A 25,708-nucleotide genomic window follows, 5' to 3' on the forward strand; every position below is an offset into this window, starting at 1 on the left:
CCTTCCCCAGCTCCACTGCCATTCTCTGGACTTGCTCCAGCACCTCAATGTCTTTCTTGAAGTGAGAGGCCCAAACTGAGCACAGGATTTGAGGTGTGGCCTCACCAGTGCCGAGTACAGGGTGACAATCACTGCCCTGGTCCTGCTGGTGTATTCTGATCCAGGCCAGGATGCCCTTGGCCTTCTTGGCCACATGGGCACACACTGGCTCATGTTCAGCTGCTGTTGACCAGCACCCCAGCTGTTTTCCTGCCAGGTAGCTTTCTAGCCATGCTTCTCCAAACTTTTTCTTCCAGTCCATAGGAAATTATCAAAAATAACTTCTCATACAGCGAAGATCCTATCTGCTGACTTTTTGGAGGGGAGTGATTGTACTTACAGAACTCTTCTTTTGCTTAATAGCTAATGATCCAAATAGTCTGTTAGGTGAAATACATTAAATTTAGTATTTAAAATTTCTGGCAAGTGTAATAACCAGCCTACAGGGCCATGGATAAGGATACTGATTATTCTAGAAGTTGAATCTGTATACCAACAAAGGATGAAATGGTTAGAACAGAAGGTAGTAAATATCTTATTTTAGTCTAATGGAACGAGCAATGAATTTGCAGGAGCTATAGATTTGGTTCCAAATGCAGTTCCTTGAATACAAATCCATTTTAGCTTAGTCATTAAACAAATAAACGCATTTCTGCTTTTAGTCACTACTAGTTTAGAATCAGTGTTGCTGGCTCTCCTGATTACTCAGTGGCCTAGTTTCAAATAATCACACATGGTGATTGCTATGGATATCTTGTGAGATACGGATTCAGTATTTCTGAGTTAAGTAGAGATAGAAACTCACCTCACACTGCCAGTATGAACAGTGTGAACACAAAGATGGTTTATATGACAACAAATAAATACTTGCTGCTAAGTCCGATATTTTATTCCTCAGAGAGACACAGACAGTGTGGACCTAGGCCAAGGATGTAAGAGAATGAATGGACAATGGATATAAAGGAATCTATTGCTCTAGAAGTTATGAACATGGGGAAACATCCTAATGAGGATAAATTACAGTATACCTACTAAAATAATTTAATGAAATTTTAGAAGGTGAAATCCTGATATAGGGAGAATTCTTCTGAATAATCCCGAGTCACTTTGTGTAAATGAATCAAATACAACCATAAAACACTTAAGCATTTCAAATTATTTATTACTTATGCATTATGAGCCATAGAGGAAGGATATGTATGATCTGTTTTAAAAATAAAATTATTTGAATAGGTACCATTTGAGACATGGTACTCCCAAATGAACTTGTTGTAAAGAGCTTACTCATAATAAAATTCCCCTCTATTGTACTATGAAAGTCTAATGTTTCTCGTTTAATTAATTTTGCCAAAGAAGAAGGATTCCCAAATGTCTTCAACAAACTTTATATCATAGCAATTTTTAAAGCACTTAACATTTATGATTAGCTTTGTTAGGCATATCTAACAATGCATGTTCAGTTTGCCACCTTTCTGCTCTGTCTGGGCGCTGTATCTCTGGGGAAAATGCAAAGTCTGGGTCAGTTTATTGATTTAAGTTTATTTATAATCTTGTTAACTCTTAGAAAACAGCTTTTAAAATTTATTCAGTCTGTCCAAAGTGTAGAATCCATGCATAGAAATAGTCCAAGTATTGGATGAATTTTTAATAAGAAAACCTGAGGTCTTATGAACAAAAAATCTTTATGAATTTATTTTTACAATGTATATTTACTTAAGTGTATGACATAAAACATAATTTTGTTCTGATTTTCTGTTTGCATTATTTTTACAGCATTTTTGAAGCATTTACATCTGTTTGAAAGTAATGCTAATAGTATAACATATTAAATGTTATAAGTATAACACTTTTGTTAAAATCAGAAATGTACTCTTTTAAGAACAATCTACAAGTATGGATGATGTTTTGAACATGAAATAAAAATTTCACAAATCCTCTTTGAAGTACTGTAAACAATTCAGTCATGGAAATGGTCTGTTGAATGGGAGGATACAGGAGTGAACTGAAGCTGCTTAATATCCTTTGACTAATCATAAACCCAATCTAATGTATTTCTCAATATGACTAAAAAGCAAATTTTTTGGAATCTAAGATGTAAATGTAATAGTAAAAAAAATAAAAGTTGCATCTTACGCAGCAGTGAAGAAATAAATATCTGTTTTAGTGTAACAACCTCAATAGTTAAAAATATGGAAAGTAGATAATCTGACACAGAACTCCCTTGCACAGAAGGGAGTTCTACATACAAATCAAAACCAGCAAAAAGTTAAATGTGGGATTAGATACCATCAATGTTATTTATTTCCAATAATACAAAACTGAATACCTCAAATTTCAGAAAATTATTTATCTGTGCCCTAGAAAACTGATTTACCCACTTTTTGCACCACCCTGGAACTTTCCTTGCATTCAGAATAAGAAGAGTCAGCTGAACACAATTTATTATGTATACCATGGGCCAAGATCTGATCTTGGACTACAACTGCTCTAAGATCTCTATTTTTAATTTATCAAAGATGAGTGAAAGTGGCAGCCAAAAAATTGGCTTAGATCTTAAATGTAAGTAATTATTTTTAGTATGGTGCTTACTGCAAAAGGCCACAGAAAGTGTAGTGTTCTAGGATGAAATCACAATTGGCTTCCAGGCTGCTGCATCATTATGACAATCAGGCTTTCCCTATAGGGATGTCAGAGACCTATTGAAAATATATTGTGAGAAGAAAAGTATGGCAGTATGTAAGCGACTTGCAACACAGATCATTAATACACCAATTATATTTCCAATAAAAGTGAAAATGCATTTTGGATGATTTGCCATGCTAATCATATACTAACAAGCAGGAGTACTTAAAATATAATCTCCTGAATAGACTAAAAAAAGCGACATTCTTTGGTATGTAAAGGTACTCTTTACATTAAAAGGATATTGTACAAACGATGCTGATTTTGGCAGGAGTAGAGTTAATTTTCTTCATTGTAGCTAGTATGGAGCTATGATTTGGATTTCTGCTGAAAATAATGTTAATAATATAAAGATGTTTTCAGTATTGCTGAGCAGTGCTTACACAGAGCCAAGTCTTTTTCTGCTTTTTATATCATATCACCAAGGAGGAGGCTGGGAGTGCATGAGTATTTGGGAGGGGACACAGCTGTGACCCCAGCTGACCCAAGGCATATTCTATACTGTGTGTCATCATAAAAGCTGGGGGAAACAGGGTAAAGAAGAAGAAAGCAAAGGACTCTTGGAGTGATGGTGTTTGTGTTCCCCAGTAGCCATTATGTGTAATAGAGCCCTGATTTCTGGGGATGGCTGAACACCTGCCCACTCATGGGAATGGTGAATGATTCCCTTGTTTGGCTTGGCCTGTGTGCAGTTTTTGCTTTACCTATTTAAGTATCTTTATCTCACCCCATGAATTTTTTCACTTTTACCTTACCAATTCCCTCCCCCATCCCTCTGGTGGGGGAGTAAGCAAGAGGCTGTGTGGGGCTTGGTTGCCAGATGGTCATAAACCACAACATAAGTGTAAAATATTTAGGAAAATGTGGGGGTTTGTTTCATTCGCTTATTTATGGCAAAGAAACTGGAATATTTTAAGCAAGGCTGCAAGAACCTGAAAATGACCACATGAGTTCAGCTCAATTGTCCATCTCCTCCCATCTCCAACAGCACTCATTTGTTGGTATTCAGGGGGACTGAAAACAGGACAAGCATATATGGTATGTCAGAACAACTATTCCAGTTTTTCCCATATTAGGTGTTTTTTCTGACTGTGATGTGATTTCTTACATTACTGTCAGCTGAAATTTCTTCTCCATACTTATCCTGTCTTCTCTTGAATCCACAACATCACAAGGTGTTTGTTTTGAGAATCATGTACTTTTGTTACCCTAGAGCATGACTGCTGCTAGCTTTATTTGAAACCCTCAAGTTCTTGTAGCTTCATTTGATACTCCCTAAATAATTTTTCATGAGATTTTCTTTTATTTTTTTTCTTTCTTTCCAGATTATAAATTGATGGGATAGTAGAATTGATGGTATAATCAGAGGCTGCTTTTAAAAAGTGCTGATATTTGCCTAACTGCTATTTACATGATAAATGTTCCTGCATATCGTTGCTATGGACTTAGTGACTAAGCCTTACAATAATACCAGCTACCAGTGTTTGAGCCTTTAGGCTAATAGCAAGAAATGTGCATCAGAAAACTTTCAATTAGCACTATTTGTAGTGTTGTAACCTATGCTAGAGATATTCTGGTACTGACCTAGGAGTTGGGGACACTTCCCATATCACCCTATTTGTATGACTTTCTTGGAAGACATTATATACTGGGCTCTATCATTCAGGGCTCAGTAGGATTTCTTTCTTTAGCACTCTTAGAGTGAACCTGCCACTTCCCATTTTAAGATATGAAAACCTCAAGTGCCTTCAGCTAATTCAGCCAGATGGTTGAGGGCTGTATATTGGGAGAAATTTGAGTTTCCTGTGATTTCTTACCTAAAAATGTGAATTAGGATTATCCTCCTAAAGTTTAGTTGGTTTTTGGTTGGTTGGTTTCTTTCCATTGAAGTGCTGTTCTAAGTCATGTGAATATGTAAAGGGCATGTAAAGGCAGGGAAGTTGCATTCCATTATTGCTCATGTTGTCACATATTGTTAGTTCACTGGTGTACAAAACTCTACACCTTAATGCTGTGCTTTTGTAGTAGATTTTACATAGTGGCTGTTGGGCACCAATGCAGTATCACTGCTATTAAAGCAGCATGGAACACTTTGAGTTTTTCAAAATGATTGAAATGTGAACAAAGCATTATTTATTAACTTTTTATAAGCCCATATGTATGTTCACATGCATTTTCTGAGCAAGTATTGTTTTCTATTAGAGTGATTTCCTTTGGATTTTGTACTTCCAAGGAGAATTGTAACATTTTCTTGTGCAGAATTCTGGTTTGGCACTCTGCTAACAGCAGTAGGTGTTTGCTAGTATCTCTTACCCTTCCCTTGCCAACAACCACAAATGGAATGTTTGTATCTGCTTTGAGCCATGCACCGAATTGGAAACAGTTGTCGTGCTTATATTGTGCCTTCACAATTGTCTGATGACAGCTACCCTGCAGAGTATTGGGGGAGGGTTATGTCTAATTATTTTTACTGCAGCACTAGGAACTTAAAAAAAATGCAGTGAACAAATCTTGGACATCTTGAAGTCAGGAATAATTGAGTAGTGATGAAAATTGAAAAAAAAGCAAAAATTTGTTTAGTGTCCAAAACCAACTTTTCAGAAGTACATTCACTTTTTCACCTGGAATATTATAAATGTTTGAGAAGGACTGATTTTTATTTTTATTTTCATTTCCTTTGTAATTACTATAAATGCTGCAGTCAGTACTACACTCTCCCATGACATTTTCAAATGACCTTTTCCGGTACCTCCTCCTCCTTTCCTGGAAATAAAAAGGTTTGTTATGCATTATATTTGGCTTCTTGGTGCTATGCCTAGGAATTTTCTACCAAAAAGAAAGCATAACCTTTAGAATTGACACTTTTTTTTCCACATAAATTCTTTTGGTTTAATCAAATCGTTAAGAAGAAGAGCAAAGAATTTTTTAATGTATTTACTTTTCTATAAAAATAGACTATAGTTAATCTATCTATAAAATATATCAGAAACCATAGACAGTAAGATTAAACCAGATTTTGTATCAAAGCTTTTAATCCTAAACTGTGCTATTTGCAATCAAACTATGATATTTGAAACAAAATATTATTTTCTTTTTTCAACATTAAACTACTAAATTAGCAAGTATTATTATTGCAAGTATTAGCAGCATATTTTTTATTCAGTTGGTACTTTATTTGGCTTGGTTTTAAAGAAACTTGAAATTTTTGTAAAAAAACATTCTCCTAATGAATTACTATATAATATATATATAAAATTCAGAAATACTTTTAAAAATGTAGCTGTAATTAACCTGTGTGTTGGTTTCTGTGATTGCTCTTTTAAGTCTAAATAAAGCCATTCTACAGTATAAGTAATTTTAAAGTTGTCCTCCACAAGCAGGCATACTTACTGCTTCTTGGAAATGAGATCATACCCAAGTGAGAAGCTGATTTGATAACATATTTTAAAGGGAAAAGTGTTTGAGTTTGAATGAAGCTGCTTTAGGAATAGTACTCTAATGTATTACTGTGCTTTATTGCCTGTATTTTTTCACAGAAGGGAAAGGTACCTGTGGCTGTATCCATATATATCAGAAATATTTGATGAATTGGAGAAAAAAAATTGGTCTCTGGAAAATGGAAGTCATATATGCAGTGCCACATGTATTTTGCATGAAGATCCTTACAAATATTAAATCGCAAAAGTTGGACTTAAATTCTCATGACTGTGAACAGTTCTCCTGACTACCTAAAAATGTTAATAATATATGCAAATAATCAATGTGTTGACATAATTAATTGTTCTAGGTTGTGAGCTGGCTTTGCTGTTGGTAGTTCACAACAGAATATACGGATTTTGACACATACTACTCAAAAACTTTCATAGGAAATGCAATTTAAGATTATTGAGTAAGTCATACAGTTTTTTTTCTAAAAATGTAGAAGGAAAAGTAATGTGCATTTCGTTGTAAACACTGGGATTTATTACATGTCTAATTAAGATTTTTTCTTTATACATCTGCTTTTTAGATTTTCTTAATTTCTTTTGTTCAAGAAACAAAAATTCTGCTTACAGAACTTTATTTTGTTTAGATTTTAATGGGTTTGATTTCATTTTTCAGTGGAATTTCTTCTGTAAAGTATATTTCCTTGGACTACTTCTTTAATTTTTCTTAATGTGAGGGATTGCCAACAACACTGACTAATGGTGCCGAGCAAGGCACAAATGGTGGCTTCACAAAGAACAGAGGTACCAAAGGCAGAATCTTGCAATCAGCAAGTGGCAGTCCCAGGGCAGGGCAAAACTTGGGGGAGTCAGTGCAGGAGAAGATGCCAAGACACTGCTCAGCTGAGCCCCTTGGCTCTTGGCAGATGAGTAGAATCCCTGAGGAGCTAAAAAAAAAAAACTTAGAGAAATTGTTGTAGAAAATCTGCTCATACCAAATTAACACCAATGAAAACAAGTACTTTACATGGACTCTGATAATTGTATCATGTGGGAATTTGGCTGTGAGAAAGGCATATAGGCTGAGATTCTTCCAGAAAACAATTTCTCACTTAGAAATTGACCCTAAGTTATTGCCAATAGCTTCCCTCTCTAAAACTCATTGTATCATAAAAATTGTAATAAAACATTAAGTGCTGTCACAGACAGAGTGCATGCATAAACCATCCTTAAAAGCAGGCATTCGAAGTACCATAACAAAAATAATACATTTACAAGCTATGGGAAGCCATCAGACCCAAGAAGATAATAACCAAGTATAGGTCTTTACTTGCTGTCCTCTACTCCCAGAGAGAATGAGCATAAAAAGTAGAAAAGTTACATGGGTATCTGGTGAATTTTGAACTTGGAAATTCTGAAAATAAGAAAGAAATTCCAAATAAAATGCCTGCCTATTTTTCTAAAGTGAGGATAGCTCTGTGGGCAGGTTGGGAGTAGGAACCTGAGGGAAAAGATAAGACTGAAAGGAGAGGAGATCTAGGAAACCTCTTATTTCCCTGGTGACTGAGGTACATAAATCTGCAAATTTAGATGTTTGGGGTTCAGAGAAGTCTTGGTATGATTTTTTGGTGCTTTTTTGCTTGTCTGTTCTGGCTAATATCTATAATACTCCAATAATTTGTACAATGAGCTCAATTTTAATTCAGGTGCCTCAAGGTAGAGTGTTGTCATCTTATTGCAAAAGTTCCATACCTTCTCAGTGGTTGCTCATGGGCAGATCCTTGCAACAATGACTCCTTCACAGCACAGCCAACCAACTCCAACATCTCTTCTCCACCAGCTAACCCACTCTTTTGTAGCACTCATCCTTATTGGACACAGCTGTGGTCTGTTAAGGGCAGCCTGTTCCTAATCTTTGGTGATTGGTACAGCTGCAACTCCTCAGGGGTGAGACTGCCTTTTGCACTATCTTTATATTCTTACATTCTACCCCTTCACAGTAGGGTACATTGATCAGTATAGGAACCAAAGGAAGAGAAGTATTTCATTTCTTCTACTAAAATCTTTATTTCCTTACAGAGTTCTGCTGCAATTGCACACATATGTTTAGCAGGCCTGCAATCTGATTTCTTTTTACAGCATGGAATAATGGTAGCAACAGTTCATTAAGAGGCTACCATGCTAAAAATTAATGAAATCTTAGTATTTTTACAGAAGCATTGTAGATTTTATTCTCTTCTGGTGGGTAAATATTTTATACTATCATGGTCTAAATGTTTATAGTTGTCTGCAACCCCTGAATATAAGCTATTTATTGCTTTTGCTACTAGTTTCATGTCAGGATAGAAATGTACCAGTGGGTATGTCTTGTGTATTAGGATGATGCAGATTTGTTTCTAGTTATGGAATAATTTTAAGAGCCTAGTGGTCGTCCATGAGGGTATATTCCAGGGACAGATATGAACTCACTTATTTGTTGAATAGGCTTGGTCCTTGTTTTTTAAGCTTTACGCAATGGTTTTCTGAAATACTAGCAAGTCAGGGGTACACAGTGTTTCTGTGCAGACATGTTTTTAGTGTGAGCTGTTGAGGCACAGTGTTCTCTGGTGTACAGTAAACACAGGAATAGATTTCTAAAACTCTTTCTAATGTCCTTTCTAAGAAGATTAGCATAGAATCATAGAATATAATCATAGAATATACTGAGTTGGAAGGAACCATCAGGATCATCGAGTCCAGCTGCTGGCCCTGAGCAGAGGGCCCCAAGAATCACACCATGTGTCTGGGAGAGTTGGCAAAACATGTCTTGAACTCTGTCAGAGTATCTTTACTTTGCTATCAGCACCCTACTTCTGCAGGGGACTCTTGATGGCACAGAAGGGAGTACAAAGGACAAATTGATGATGTCTTCTTGTGTTTGTATGTGATGATATGTAGAGCTATTCAAATCTCTTGCAACAAATTGATACTTCCAGTAATAAAGGACTATCTGACCAGGAATGAGGGTTTGTTACTTACACTGAACAGCTGTGGGTTGCTGGCAGTTAACACTCTGGGTTTTTTACCTTATTCATTTCTGTGACTGAAGATGAACAAGAATTGGCCTCTTCCCCGGGAAACGACTTCCTGTGGCATGGTAATGATTTTTCCAAGTAAAATAATTAGTTAAACAATGTAAACAAACAAACAAAGACATCAAACAAGTATTTTTACTACAAATTAGTAGCATTTTTGTTTTTTTTTAAATAACTTTGATAATTCACTTTATGTTTTCTACAAAGATACATCAGCAGTAGATATATGATTCTCAGTTACAAGTCAGCAGTATAATGAAAGGAAACAGGGATCCTCAAAATGCATTGTGCTCTCACCAAAAATAAACAGATAAATCAGAGCGTCAGTGGAATTCTATGAATTTGGAATAGTTACTTGCTTGGCCAACTTGTCACCCTTAAACCTCTTTTTCTGTAGGATAATGAAAAATGAAACCACAACACTCTGATTAAAATGGTAGTGCCTGGAACTTTTTGTTAATATAAGCATATGAGTGTTTCAGCTTCTGTACATCAGACTGATGCTACAACCAATTTGTTTTAATTTGGGGGAAAATTCTAAATGCTTATGTACTTAGATATTGTTTTAGAAATTAAAATCATGGATCTTTTGCTAGTAGATTATTAGCTTTTCATATAGAAACATAGAGTGATGGAATTTATGTTGTTATCAGGTATTTATTGTAGTCTTTATCAGGTATTTATTGTAGTCTGTGGTGGGAGATGGTCAGTCTGGATTTCCTTAAACAATTCAAGTCCAGCAGAATGCTTGGCATTTGTTGCTAGCTTCAGGCATTTGTCTTGCCAGAAGGAGTAGAGCAGTGATGAAAGCCTATCTCCACAGTGAATATTACACATTGTAATGTTCTGTAATTTTTTTTCCCAAATAAAGACATCCTTATACAGTTTTTCTTTGCCCCGCAGTTTAAGTGAATTTGAAAGGTTCTTCAACTAAACCTCAACAGAATTTATTCACTGTAGTTCAAACCTGAATTTCTCCTGCTTTTTTGGTTGCATTTCGGTCTTCCTTTCCATCTCCCCAGTTTTCAACTTACAGTTAAAATTGCCACCACAAGGTGGAGTTCTGAACTTTCCAGCGCGGACAATCTCCCCATTACATCAAAAAGGAGCAAATGTAAATTCTTCTTAACTATTACACTGCAGCCACAGTGTCTGTCATAGTGGTTGGAGCAGCTGCAGGGCCTGTTGTTGTCTCATTGTCAGATTTAGAGACCTTCTTTTTCTCCTGCAAGTACTGAGCAGTGTTGACTATGGCTCAAGAAACCTGGGCCAGGCCCCAACACATGGCAGTGATTTGGGCTCTCTTTGGAGTGCCAGGTGCCAGGACACTTTAAAAAAAAAAATTACTCGTTTTTCTGGCTTCTGGACTTATTCAGAGGTCAGGTGCAAACATGTTAGAGGTACCAACTGCCCTGGGTACTTCTCCATACAATCCCACACATGCCACAACTCTGAAATATCCAGCTTTTCAGCAGACCTCTGGATAATAATCTTAGTTATTTTTATGACCTTAAAGAAGAACTGAACCATACAGAACAACATGCTCCTAACAAAAAAATACCAAAACAAAGCAATTTGGTTTCAAGGGTAGTCAAAAGATATCCAAAATCTTTAAAATTCTGAACTACTGTAATCAGCCTGCAGGACAAGAGAGGAAAAAAGAGGGGAGAAAAAACCAGATCGTTCCTCTGCGGAGAAAACAACAAAGATGTGACTGTTAATCATTCCCAGGAGATGGCTCCCAAAGCACAGAGTGCCTGCAATCCTGGATGCAGACACCAGACTGGTGTCCCAGCCAGCAGCACTGTCACACCATTAGCTAATCCTATGAAATACACCACTGAGAACATGCACTGCAAGGAGTGTATTACTGGTATAATGCACACAAAAAGCCACAAGTAGGAGAGAAAGTACGTCCACATTGTAACTAGCAACTGTTAAACAAATGCAATGAATGTTCCTATTAATTTTCTTTTAACATCCCCTGGTCAGATCTGTCCTTATCTCAACCCTTTGAGCCTCACAGTGGGTGCCAAAAAGGACTGTTGTTTTAAGCCCAGCTGGAGATAAAAAACCACACAGCCACATTCTCAAACCTCAAACCCCCTCCCTTGATGGGGAGGAGAACTGAAGTAAAACTTTTACCTTGAGGTAAGAACACTTTAATAATTGAAAATACAGTAAAAAAAAATGATAATGGTAAATAATAAGAAAAATTATAATAAAAAGAAGAAAAAACCCACAACCTACCAACCAAGTGATGCACAATGCAATTGCTCACCACCTGCTGACAGATTCCAGACCTTCCTTCCTGAACCCAGGTTGGACTTCCCTTCTGAGTAACTCTTCCAGTTTATATAATGGGCGTGATGTTCTCTGGTATGGAATAACCCTTTGGTCTCTTTGGGTCACCTGTCCCAGCCATGCTCCCAGCCAGTTTCTTCTGTACTCACTGCATAAGCATGAGAATAGGAAAAAGAAGTCTTTGACTAAGGATAAACACAACGTATCAGAAAAACAAAACTTCTGTGTGCTATGATCATCATTCTCATTCTGAATCTGAAATGCAGCACTGTAACAGGTACTGAGAAGAAATGAACTCCACCCTAGCTGAACCCAGGACATTCAGTTACATCTGAAATTTGCAAGCGCATTTATAGGTATAAATGTGTAGTAGAAGACAATAACTTTGTGGCTATTTAAATAGTCTCTGTAGAGTTTAATGCACTTCGTGCTGGTTTTAAACCTGGACTTTTATTCTCATCTTGTCATGTATATGCATAGGTGGCAGTCTCAGATTGATTTTTTTTTTTTTTCATTTTTTCTATTGACTAAGAAACACAGTTCTGCAGCACATCAAATATGTTGTTTCATATGATCTTTTTAGTGCTTACAGAGAAGGAATTTTGTATCATATAGACACTCAAATGTTTTGGAAAGAAAATATACACTTATTACCCATATAAAAAATGAAGTTTTATAAAGTGGGATTTAGTAAAATTACTGGCTGTTTAGGAATTCTATTATGCATGCTTAGTTGTTGAGAAGAAATTCTTTCTTGCTTTGACAGGATTTTCAAGCACATATAGATTTATCAAATATATAGTTTTGAAGGAAATCTTTTCTACAAGTACTGGTTTATAAAATTACCAGTGTTTATAGTTTATAGTTTCTTCTAAATGACTACTTTCACGTATGCATAATTCAGATCTCAATTTGAATAGTTTGATTTATGTCTCTTAAACACATATCCCTAGAGTCTGAATAGGATGGCAGCACTCTTCTTTCACGAGACAATTAACTGATGGAGTTGATTGGGAGGCTTTGAGTCGTTCACAGCTGCTGTGGTGGTTGTGGTGCTGAAGGGACAGCTCATGGCAGGGCGAGGCAGCAGCGCTGCACCAGGAGGACAGGGCAGGGGCATAGAAGGCATTAGAATAAATTAATTATATTGAAATAAACAGAGAAGAGATTTTGAAAGTCCTTTTATCATAAATATAATTGATCATAAACAATTCTTTGTAGGTTCTTCTTTATGGATCGCGCTACATTCTGGGATCATGGAAACATTTAGGAGGGTTGTGCTAAAGTCCTTGCTCAAAATGAATCTGCTTTATTGCTTAGGAGAAAGCAAATAAAGATATTGGGTACTGGGGCTTTGTTATTTATGTATCTTCTTTTTCCCTTTATTTTGTTAAAAAAAAAAAGCAAAAAAAAAAAAAAGCATGATGTGATATTGTCTCTCAGCTTCCCTGCAATACCTCTTTTTGTAATGTCTGGAATGTGATTTTACCCTGTTATCTTACTCATTATTGAGGAAGAGTTCAAACTGTTAATCTTTAATTAAACAAAATAAAATCAGCAGAATTTTAAAGATGCAATTAACACTTTGCTCTTATTTTCCTTAACCTCTTTACTCAGTCATTAAGAATTTAATCTCTGATAATTTGAGCAAAGTTTAAAAATCCTATTGATATTTTCATTTTTATATGCTATATGCATGTTCTACATGGATTTTAAAATGTTCCTTTAAACTTTGTTTTAGCAATAAACACTGTAAGCTGCCTTAGCTCTAACTTTTGTTAGTGTTTGGCCAATTTCTATTTCTTAGAAATAGACCACCAAGTAGGTGTCATTGTTGTCCTTATGAAATAGCATAAATTCTAGATAAAGATTTGGAGCAAGAAAACATTATCCATGTAGGTTATTGTCAGGATTCTTGTGGAGCTGACTGCAGTAAAATTTCTGTGGATGTGGAAGCTCATGGAACACATCTTTCTACAGGGGTGGCCTGTAGACCCATGTGTTAATTAGTATTGCATGCTACTGCTCAGCTGAACAGCCACAGCTTCTGTCACCCCCTTCTCTCAGAAAGAGTCTCCTTCCATTTTGGTTGAGTTTTGACTTAATTATTATGATGAGTCAAGATAAAATGGGCACAAATTGAAATACAATTTAAATTTTTTATTATTATTATTTGTAAGGGTGTTTGAACACTAGAAGAGGATGTTCACCAGGGTTTGGTGATCTGCATCCTCACAGAAAATTCTGATTTACCTGTATCCCCAGCTGACCCTGATCTGAGCAGGGAGATTTGACTAACTGATCTCCAGAAGTTTCTTCTAACTTCAACTAGTCTGTGACTCAAAGACTGTAAAATGAGAGGAAATTATCTCTGTTACCAAGTGAAATGAAGCTACATGAAGCAGACTCATGTTTTCATTTGAGATTCTAGGTGATAGCTAGCAGTGATTCCTCAAACCTTTCTCACTCATTGGGCCCTTGTTTTTTGTGTGAAAGTCAGAAAGGCCCTGTGTTTTCCAGCAGTCAAGCACTGACACAAAATAAACCAAGCAAAATCAAAAGTAACAGAACATTACTCCACAACTAAATTTCTGACTGTATTTTAGCATTGTCATATTATATCAGAGATTATTAACACAAAGAATAAAAGTATCCCCTTTCACAAGAGTGAATGTGCTTCACATGCCATTCTCTAAGATCTTCCCCCCTCTATGCTGTTGACAGTCTGTTAGTTCCTGATAAAATTAGCACAATGCTGATCATGACCAAATGCCAAGAGACATTTTATGGGTTTGGGTTTTTTTTTTCACTGAGTCATCATGACTCCCTTCACTGATTTTGTTGATGGTGGTTGTCCATTTTAAGTGAAGCCATCCATTTTAACTGATACAATTCTGAGATTCTTCTCAGTGATATGATCATCCTGTGAGGAATGATGAGTGCTATTGTCTAAACCATCACCACTATCTGGGGCTCCTACAGCTTGCCTAGCTCCATATGTTCATATTTAACTGCTTAACTTTCAGTTTCCAGTATGGGATTCCTGTGGCTTTCTTCATTAGTGTTTGGCCAGGCACTCCACACACTTCACAGCAGAGGGCCCTTGCTAACATCTTGTAAGTGGGCTCTCTGGTACCCGCTGTAACTTCTGTAGTCTTTCTTTCCAGATTGTCTGAAAAGCATCCTGCAGGCTCCTGCACATTCTAGACAAAGGCTGATTTTCTCATCAAGTAAGGATTTTTCTTCATGTGTGCACTTCTTGACTTGCCAGACATGTGAGCTTTTAGTCAGTCCTTTATACTGTCCCTTCTAAACTGCACATAAATATAGCTATTCTAATAACCTCTGTGCCAGTGAATATGGATTTTTTGTATAGGGGACTGTACTTCTTAGTGGGAGATATGCAGACTGCAATTTCAAAACTCAAAATACAGTTATTGATACTATTATGGCTTTTGTATAATTTCAGATAACATAATAGTTTTTCCCAGTCAGCTTTATGTATGTGGGAACAAAGTAGGGCAAAGAACCTGTTCTAACCAGATAACATGGCCTGATTTCAGTATTAGGAAATAGTCCCAGGGGGGATTATATCTCCAAGAGGGTGCTCTAAGTGGAAAGTCTTCCTTTAGTCCTTTGTTAGAAACAGTTCCTACACTCCTGTTTGACTGCATTTCACCTGGAACTATGAACTATTAAATCCTATTATCCTTTCATTTGAATGCACTTCCATTTATCTCTACCCAATCCCTGTGTCAACAGTGTCAAAAGGAATAAAAGGAGACAAATTTATGGTACAGGACAGTTTTTTGTCTTTCACGTGACATTGGTTTTTATGAAACAGAATGATTCACAGGTTAAATCAGAGGAAGTTTTGTGAATGTGCAAACATGAACAGGTAGTTGTGATGGTAGTGAACAGGCAAAAAAATCTGACCCTGTGCTTGGGAGAACCAGAGAAAATGAGAAACTATTCCTGCAACTGAACTGAGCTAAGCTCTTCAGAATCAAGAGTCTCTTTTTCTCTAACCTGATAATTTTGCTAATGTACAGTCTATCTTCCTATTACTTTGGTAATAAAAATGATAATAAAAATTACCCAGAAGTACCAACGCATTGCAGTTTTCTGGTCCTGTAATGAGAGTATGAGCAGCTTAAAGAATATTTTATCTAAATTTAGACCTTGATGTAGTCTGTAGGGAACACATATCTGATCTCTAAGAATAGGATGTTCCTTAACATGCTAAGATTGCTAAAGGCAGACATCTCAGGAATTTCCAGTCCAAATAAGGATGTGTGACTTTAAGTGCACACAGAAAGGACAGAGGGAGGGCTGAAAGACAGACAATTGATGGGGGAAAGAAGAAGAAAGAAAAGAAAAGAAAGTAATAGAGATGGAGAGAGAGGTGATAAGAGATTCTGCAAAAGGAGTTTTTGAACAATAAGTGATCTGAATAATCGTTTGAACAGTGATCAAATGTGTTAGGCTCAAACAGATCCGAAGACACTGTCTAGTCTATCCTCTTATGAGAATTAGGATCACCCCAATGGGATTAACTTATTCTTAAACATGTGTTGAAATGTGGGTTCACTATCAATAATAAACAGCTCCATTATTTATTTAATTGTCCTGACAGATGAGCTGTTTTCAGTTAGCATCTAATGTAACCCCCTTTCCTATCTTGTAGATCTAATTAAAACCAGGTCTAATTTATCTGCATCTTTCTTAAAAAATGAAGCCATGAACTGAGAAAAGTGCCGCTGTTGGAAATTCAGGAGACACTACTTACCTTGTTTTCTGTTTCTGCCAATAAATTCCAATATTATACTTCACTTTGTTACATTAATACTGTATTTTTTGGATCACTATTCACTTTGTGATCCACCATACCATCATACCATTTTCCATTATTTATGCAGTTGTCCACAATTTTCTCTTTTTTAATTGTTTGGCACTTGAGAAAAAAATTTAATGCCTGTGCTTCCCCTTTGCCAAAATAAAAGACAAATTGCTGTGTTCCTAATTTAGAGTAATCCTGTTATCATTTGTTCAGATCTATGAATCCATTTAATGACTGCAAAACTATTCTATATCTATCTATCTATCTATCTATCTATCATGTCTCAATATCATATATTTACATGATAATAATATAGAATATATGCCATATTCTCTTCTCTGATATTCAGGTGTAAATACACTTACTGCAGTTGTCCCTCCAGATCTGACCTCATTACATCTAGAAATACAGTGTATGTCCTTTTATTGCAGAAATAGTTTACCCACAAGAAACTATTTGGGGAATACAGCAAGCCTTTCTTTTTCTTTTTTTTTTTTTTCTTCCCTTTGTTCTCAAAACAAGACTTCTCTGTATAATGTACATTATCTGAAGGAAAACATTTAGGTATCAAAGTCATGTTCTGGATATGATGCCTTCTGTTCTGAATGTGATGATCAGGGAATTCTCTTTCATTGCTCTCATATATCAGTAGCAGTTATGGTCCATATAACTGTCATTGTTTGAGTAACCTGCAAATTTGTTGCTGTAATGAAGCTTCCAGATAAACAAAGTTATTTTTCTTTATTACGTCAGTGGTTGGATCTGCAGCTGAACAGAAAGGCTTATTGTGTAAAGATCTGAGGTTATATGTAACAAATTTTGAAATGCTGTATATGGATAGGAGAATATAGTCATGGTTACAGCAGGGGGCAGGAAATCACAGTTTTGAGTCTTGGCTGTGCCACAGACTTTCTGTGTGACTTTGGACAAGCTACTCTTTGTGCATTAGCTAATAATACTATCTCTATCTCCCAGGGGTGTTGTGAGAATACATTCATTAATGTTTGTAAGGCACTTGGATGCTATAGCAATGCGGCCATATAAGCACTTAGAGAAACAATCCATTTTTGCAACAATGTGCATCTCCCTGACTAAGGACTTTTTTGTTGGAAGTTTTTCATAGATGCTTGTTATGAATAAATGCACTTTATAACGATACAGTGAGGTTAAACTGCATTTTGGAGTGCAGTTTCACTTTAGTATTCAGAACAGGTGTAAACAGTCATAAGTTGGAAAGCTGTTCCCAAAGAAAGAGAACACCGTTTTTAGTCAGACATTTGAATAGAAAAGATACCTCTCCTGATTCATCTAGCTCAAAACATGGAGGATTATTTACATCTGTATCTGTCTTGCAAACAGTTTATTCTATTTTAAGCACTTCTCATTACATTGTCTAAACTACCTCCTCAGGCAAGTAATTTCATTGCCTAATTGCCTTTAAAGTTAAACAGTTTGCTCAAATGTCTACTCTACTTTTTCCGTGTGGATATAGGCTGTTCTTTCAGTCTGTCCTTTCTTTCTGAAATAACCTTCACTCACATGTGTGACTTCAGACACACCACACAGTTACACCAGGTTAACAAGGTGCTCATGGGAGGTAAATTGGTAAGCCACTATAACTTCATTTTCATTTTCCTGACTGAATGCTGGTCAGTGTTAAAATCTGAATGTGGGGCTCAGGAAATTAGCACCAAGGAACAAAAAAGAGTATACAATATTCCCAAGGCTTTTGGAAAGACTTAGTGAGAGATTTCCAAACTAGGGCTTGTTTTGTTTTTTGTTTGTAGACAGTAGTAGCAGCAGACACACTGTACAAGTAAGATATTTGGAAGAATGTGAGCTGTCAGTAAGGACAATGAAGAGGGCTCTGCAACTTTTGATGCTCAGAAAAACAGACATCTGTTGTGCTTCCATGTAAAGCTTTCTAATTTAGTGGTTGAGTGCAACAAAAATGCTTATGAAATTGTCATTAGAAGATAGAGACTCTATGAATGTCTCAATGGTTTGCACTATACTATGTCCTTTCCTACTGCATTAAATGTAGAGAATTGACATGGTCTTAAAAAGTATTGAACTGTAGGAATTCAGTTAATTGCACTTAAATAGAAAATGTAAACATACAAAAGAACAGGCCTCATTCAGGCTGGGGTTCATGAGGTTGCTTGCTTGCCATGAAGTCCATCCCTCCACTATTGTTTGAATATGTAGTGAATAGAATTGCTTTTAACAACATTCCCATAAGAGTGACAGTGTAAATGCTTCTCAAGATGAGTATTATATTCTGCTATGGTTGAGGCTTTCCTCACAACGCAAGAGAGAAGAGCTTTGTAATTTTTTTTCCTTTTCTCTCTGAGTATTGGGGATTGAATAGGGTTGATGTCCTCTATTATACACATACATAACATACACTATTCTGGATAGAGGAAGTATAAAATAAAAGAATATACCATTGCAGTGTTGTAAAAGCTTACCACAAAAGGAGCCACAAGCATCAACTCCCAATCTTCACTTGAATTCACAACCATCAGGCTGCTCCCAGTGTCATGTGTTCTTATTTTCTGGATTTAGCAAAAGACTCAGTACCATCTTGTCTTTCAGTTTTTCCATAAATGCAGGACCTTATTCGTAATCAGAATTCAAGATTCTGTAATTCAAATTGATGCATGATTGAAGAAAAAATTATTAATGAAGTCAAGAGAAAAAGCTTCATTTCACAATTGTTAGTGAGCCAGTATTTTGTCTCAGTTGTTGTACACTCTAACACCTTTTCAATTTTTGGTTTATTCATGTCTCTGGTTATTGAACATTATTTTAGTAAAATACATTGTTACCAGAAATTTCCTGTAAAAATACTTTGTCATAGTGCAGCAACACTAAAGTATCTACCAAAATATTCAGGAAAACTGTGACTCAAAGGAATATTTTTATCTTCTCAAAGAAATAGGAAATATTTTTATAGTTTGTGTCAAATTAATCCTCTTTAAGACATGGTATGAATCAGACAAAAATAATTGGGATGCTAAAGATTATTGTAGTGTGGAAAAAAAATTAAAAGGAAAGGATACCTGTTTTCAAAACTCAGTTCTGACAGTCAACCAATTAAAAAGTATCACCACTAACAATGGAAAATTCAAAGTTCTGTTAAAGTATTTTTGTTCTATGTTGTGTCTGTCAGAAATAAGATGACACATATTTGTTAGTATACCTGCAAAGAGAAAATAAAACAGTAAAAAGTAATGAAACTGTTACTATATTCCTCTTTTTTTTAAGGACTGCCTTCTTGAGAATGCTTTTCTGTATGAGAAGCAGCAGGGTACATAATCTGGAAAGAGTAAGGCCTTTCTCTTATGGCAAAGTAAAATGCAGCTATTTCTCACAATAGGAGGTCATTGGTCGTATAGGGATTCTATACATTTTGATAGGACATGATTGATAAACATCTTCATACCTTTGGAATGTCTTTAGGATTGATGCCAGTTGCACATGTTTACTTCAACCAAATAACTTCTGATTACTTGCAGATCGCCTTGCTGATCCCTCAGGCGATACTTAATGTACAATTAGATGTTATCTTGCTCATACTATTTGATATTTCAGTTTACTACATAAAGTACACACCTGCTTCTTATATCCCCCCTTTTATTGCTCTGAAGTGATTTTGAAAACAAAGTATTTTAAAACCTTATGGTTCCTAATGGAAGAAAATAAAGATTTGTTATGTGTAGGCAAAGAGAAAACAATTTAAAAAGTAGTTGTCATTCAAAATAAATCCAAGATGTCCTTTTTAACCATAACAATTATTCTACTAAGTATACTGCTTTTTACTAGTCCCTCAATTGTAGAAGCAATTGTCATGTGTTTTGGGAATTCCATCTGGTCTGATGTATAGAATTCAATTACTTTTCTGTTGGAAGAAAAAAAAATTCCAATCAAATTTCTTCTTAAAATTAAAAAAAAAAATCACAAAGCTGCACTTGGATCCAGTATTTAGCCTGTGAGTTTTTACTGAAAGCAGTTTTACTATGAAGGCTATGACTAGGTAGGTGCTATGTACTATACTATAACTACTTCATAGGAGAGATATAAACACTTAAAGTCTTCAAAGAGAAAAGAAGGTGGGGAGAGAGCCTCTACCAAGCTTCAGTTGTGTCAGAGGTGACTGGATGTTTTTGTTTACATCTGAAATGGTGCAAAATAACTCTTCTAAACAACAGTAAAGGTCAATTTTGTAAGTACTGTTCTCAGCAACTTGAAGTAGCTTTCTCATAGAGTAGGATGACTGCAAGGGAAACACCAAAGTCTTCAATTCTAGACCTTCAGGTGTGCACACTGTTAGACCCACTAATGTTATAGCTTGTTCTGTGTTAGTTTCCTTTTGCATTTTCAGGCATGATTTCAATTGAATCATTTATGGTTCTTCCATTCAGATTATAACAGCTATTTTGGAGCGGATAACCCTCAATGGCTGTATATGAGACATTGCCCGGGGTGCCTCCAAGATGCTTTTGAGCTGGGTAAGGAAATCACTGAGTGTTGACACATTCTCAAAGCACTATGGCATTGACTGAGAGCAGAGTTTATAAACTGTGTTACTGACCTATTATTCTGTTGTTTACTGACAGAATAGACTTCAGTTCCCTCTGAAATGTTAAACAAAACAAAATAAATATTTTTCTTAAAAATAAAGGTAACAAGTATTTAAAAAAAATAATGCAGTGTCTAATCTGTATGTGGTAATTCATGCATAAAAACTTCAATTCATCATTGCCCACTTCTGATAGGTCGGCTTTAAATATAGTAGCCATTCAATGTATAATATTATGCTAATCTAATGTCTACTACCCCTGTATATTAGTACACTGGTGTGGTAAATAAGACAGATTTTTATTGTGACTTTAAGGTCAAAGCTGTTTCTGCAGGCATGTCTTAACCAATCTGCTAGTTTAAGATTTATACTCAATTCAAGCTGTAATGCCTGTATCATCCTTACTATCTATATATTACCTTGCACACCCCTTTTCAGTCAGGAACAATTAGTTATCATGGCTCATCTCCCCTTTCATTTATGTTCAGACAACTGAAAACTTAAGGGCTTGTGAACTTTCACCTGTGGAGTACATAGGCTGTTGATGTGGGACTTTCAGAGTGTACTCTAAGAAATCAGAGAAAGCTTTTTATCTCTTGTTTAAAAGCCTGAAAATGAGTATGATGATGATTGAGACATTCCAGCACAGGTGTGATGCTAAAACCTCCAGGACCTGGCACTCTATTCCTTCTCTGTTTAAGGTTAAGCAGTGTCCAAGGAGAGAGTATATTCTGCTGTAGAGAAGGATGTTTTATTTCTTACAATGTTTGTATAATGCTCTTTGTAATGCTTTGGCTGAAATGCAGCTGAATCAGCTACAATATCTCCATGATTTTTACAGAAGTTAGTTCAGGCTGTGCACTGTCACTGCCCCATGACCCAGGGGTCATATTTTAGTACTGTTTTTTTGTTAAATGCCAAAAATCTAAGATGCTCTGTTTCATGATGTAATTAAAGCTTTCTATTTCAAAATAATGTAAGCATGCAGAAATGTTTCCTATTAGAACAGCATAATTTAAAACAAAACCAAAGAGGTTGTTTGGGACTTAAAATATGTTTAGGTTTTGTGAAAAAGGTTTTGTGAAAAAGGTTCTACGCAGTGGCTACTTTCTCAAATACAGTAAGTTATAGGACTCCTGATAGAAGTAAATTTCCTACAAAAACAAACTGACAAGCAAATAATGAATAGGTTGTGCATGCAAGAGTAAGTTCTATTAATCTGCAGATCCTGCCATTATCCTACCCAGGTGTAAATACAGAGGCCTCCAGTGTGTTAATTCCACAGAGTCCAGTAATAAACCTGAGATTACCTTTCAATAATACAATTTTTTCCAACTGAAAAAAAAAAAATGTTTTATACCATTTAGTATTAACTGGCCACATTTAATAATAGCTAGAGATTCACTAATACTTTTTCTTTACTATCAAGTGGACTATATTATACATGAATGGCTTGTAAAATTATTGTTTTATATTTCAGAATGACAAACAAATTTCTATACTCAGATTAAAGATTTATATTTAACAACCACTTCACCTTTACTTATTCCTGAATACCGACCCAGAAGAAACTTTTATAAAGTTCTCTGTCTCTTTTAATGTCATCGTCTGATAATCTCTTGAATACACGAGAATTATTAGGTTAAAGAGTGCCATAGTGGTAAACCCATTTTAATTTATACGTAAAATGTAATAATGGTTAATTCTGTGCATGTAACAATTTTAACTGTTTATTTAAGGTTTTGAATAATTTTAAACCATCTGCACTTAACATTTGTCTGAAAAAATATTTGTTTCCCCTTCACCAGCTTAATAGCAACCAAAGATTACTTCTCTCAGTAGTATCACCCAATGTGCTCAAGTATTAGAGTCAGTTGTGGTCTCTTCCCTGTATGTTCAGAACCCGTTCTACCTTACTGTGGAGGTGCCTGGTGGTGTTCAGGATATGCACCACTTCTGCTGCAGCTCCCTTTTATACATACTACAATAAGAATTGCTAATGGAAAGAATTCAAGTGGCCTAACTTCAGCTCCTAATCAATTTTTGTAACATTCAGATTTTGAAAAATGTGGAAGTCAAAATCTAAAGAAATGTAAAGGAGGTTCTCTGGTTAAAGTTAAAACTACAGGTCAAAGAGTTCATTGCTTAAGTTGCCAGTGAGTATGAGTTTGTATAGCAGAATTCATTGCTGTAGAATTGTTGGTTTTTTTTTCATTTTCCCCCTCCACTAAGATGGAGGAAAACAACAGACATTACAAATCTGTTAGCTTATTCACTTTTCCATGCAACACTGGTGTTGGCCATTCTATAAAGGCTTGCTGTGACATGGCTCATAGAGTTTGTGTGTATTCAGCCTTGCTTTCTCTGTGGGTCTCATTCTCAATTAAAAACTTACTCCCTGAATGTTGCAGCATTTTAGTTGTGTGTTTTTAAGCTAGACCCTCAAGAATTCATGCTGGAAACATGGAGCATAACTGCATTCCCTTAATTTCACGTGGTTAATCATCACAGTTAAAATACAAATCCCTTTTCTGAAAATAAGACTGAACACTTTTAATTCAAGAAGTGTTTAAAAGTTCAGACGATCTTAAAATATATAAAAAGTAAAAATATCAAGATAAGCCCTCTGAGTTTAATTGAGATTTTTGTGAATAGCCCTACAGTCATTGGAATGTTTGAGCCAATGCCTTGCACAGTCTTAGCTGTGAGTTTCAAGAGTCTGATGCTCTCTCTGAATTATCATAAACTCACAGAATTCTTTGGGTTGGGAGAGACTTCCAAAGATCATCTAGTCCAAGCTCTCTGCCATGGTTAGGGACATCTTTCACTAGATCATGTTGTTCAAAGCCCATCCAACCTCATCTTGAACACTTCATTTTCATTTCAGGACAATAATCTTACAACTGAAGGCAGATAGAAAGGTCCTTATGACCTTGTCCAGTCTCTCTTTGAGATTAGTAGTTCTCTTTGTTGCTATAGTCTGCTAACTATTTAGGGTGAATAAAAGCATAGTTTGAAGACAGGAACGGATGAAGGCCATAGATAAACGAGAAAAAAACCAAGAAGCAGAAAAAGAATGGGCAGACAGACACTGCAGTAATACAAGTTCTCCATTAAGATACATGGGGTTCTTTCCATTAAATTCCAAGTTTCTTCTTCTGCTCAAATATAAAACTAGCCACAGGCAGCCATAGCATATGTAATAATGTCTAATAGAAACTAAATCACAACATTTAAATGTCTCTTTCTTCAGACATCAGAATATTTCTTTCTGAACAGGTTGTATAACAACTTGGTACATCTTGAATTTAAAAATTAAAATAATCCATACTTTGGAAGGCAAGAATGAGTTTCAGAACTGCAGATTCTTCACAGAGGATATGCTGCCTGTCTCCCTCCTCATTCACACTTCATTCATCACAGCTCACGTATTTTCTCATATGCATACTGGCATTAGAGTTCCTTAGGATCTGTAATGGTGGCAAATACCATCAGTGTAGGAGCTGGATTTTAACGCTCTAAATTTTTCAATCCCAGATGCAAAGAGGTTTTTTATGTAGAAAATTCCCCAGGTCATAATGCTGTCGTGGTTCTCAGTAGGAAACCTTAATTGCAGAGCTAGTTGGATAGGAGTTGGATTAGCTGGCAGAGTGTTGTCTGGAAAATCTTTCAGCTGTGCAATGTTATCACTTCCCCTACGTCCCTCCGCCCCCACCCCTGAGGATTCCTAGCCTACTGCATTTGGTGAGATACATATGTTTTCCCCAGCTACAGGAGCTGTGAAGGGTTCCTCTGGGATATCTAAGTATAAATACCCAAGTGTGTCTTCAGTTGCTAGGTTATTTTTAGTCAATGGGTGGTTACCAAGTCATCTATAATTGTGCTGTTAAATGTGTCAGAGCAGCTTCTGCAAATTAAGGTGCTCCCTGTAACAGGTGGAGCATATAAAGCAAAATGAGAGAGGACAAAAGCAACATTTCAGAACTGAACTGCTTAAAGATTTGATTTATATAAGGGGAGATTTCTTGGTAGGCAGATGTGAGGATGATGATCCAGGAATACAACATAGATGAAGGAATATGGTAGCAGTGTTTGACTGCATGTGGTGGCTGAACACCTGCTGGTAATTAAACCTCAAATAAGCCACTCCGCTTTCTCCAGCCCCCATCTGGTGAGAGAGGGAGAAAAACAGACTGCGGGTTGAGACAACAATTTACTGAAAGCAAACAGCAGTGGAATAAGAAATGCACAGTAGCAGCAGCAATATTAATAACAAAAGTATTTGGAAGAGATGGTTCTTTACACACAAAGGGTGTTCACTACCACCTCAGTTTAGTTCCACATGGCTGCTGAAAGAAAGACAAGATGGGGAATGTTCCTGCAGCTCAGAAACAGCTCACAATTATTCTTGAGACTAAGACAAAGTGGCGGACACTCCACAGCCAGCATTGCCCATCCCTGAGCCTGAGACAATGAAAAACAATGATGGACAAACCCCCCAAATCCTCTCCATCATGCTGCCTGCTTTCTGCACTGCTGGGGTTGACTGTGGCCAGCAATGCTTGGCTCAGCTCCTGTCTGCCCAGCCCAGGCTTGGCTCAGCTTGGGCTCAGCTCAGGCTCTGCTGCTCCATTCCCCCGGCTGCTTCTCGCACTGATGCCGTGGCACAGACTTGGCGGGGCTTTGGAAGAAACAGAACAAAATGGTGAATTTCTGGAGTTTCTTCCCTTTTTTCCTTCCCCTGGAACAAACTGCCCTG

At 36.3% G+C, this 25,708-nt stretch overlaps 1 protein-coding gene across 7 annotated transcripts in view; it reads left to right on the forward strand.

Annotated features, from left to right (window-relative positions):
- The window catches only part of TAFA5 (TAFA chemokine like family member 5), a 417,437-nt gene that overhangs the window by 80,104 nt on the left and 311,625 nt on the right, over positions 1–25,708 (forward strand). For 6 of the 7 annotated variants that reach the window (XR_008482828.1, XR_008482829.1, XR_008482830.1 and 3 more), the window contains exon 2: positions 20,792–20,878. The exons of the other annotated variant lie outside the window; for it this stretch is intronic. Coding sequence is in view for 2 of the 6 variants with exons in the window: in XM_054271642.1 (XP_054127617.1) it covers positions 20,792–20,878 (87 nt within the window). In the remaining 4 variants the exon portion in view is untranslated. The remainder of the gene's footprint in view (positions 1–20,791; positions 20,879–25,708) is intronic. 7 annotated transcript variants of the gene reach the window in all.

The sequence above is a fragment of the Melozone crissalis genome, unplaced genomic scaffold (genome assembly GCF_028551555.1).
Source record: "Melozone crissalis strain CALT ecotype California unplaced genomic scaffold, PUWL_Pcris_2 ptg000004l_1, whole genome shotgun sequence".
Taxonomy (NCBI): domain Eukaryota; kingdom Metazoa; phylum Chordata; class Aves; order Passeriformes; family Passerellidae; genus Melozone; species Melozone crissalis.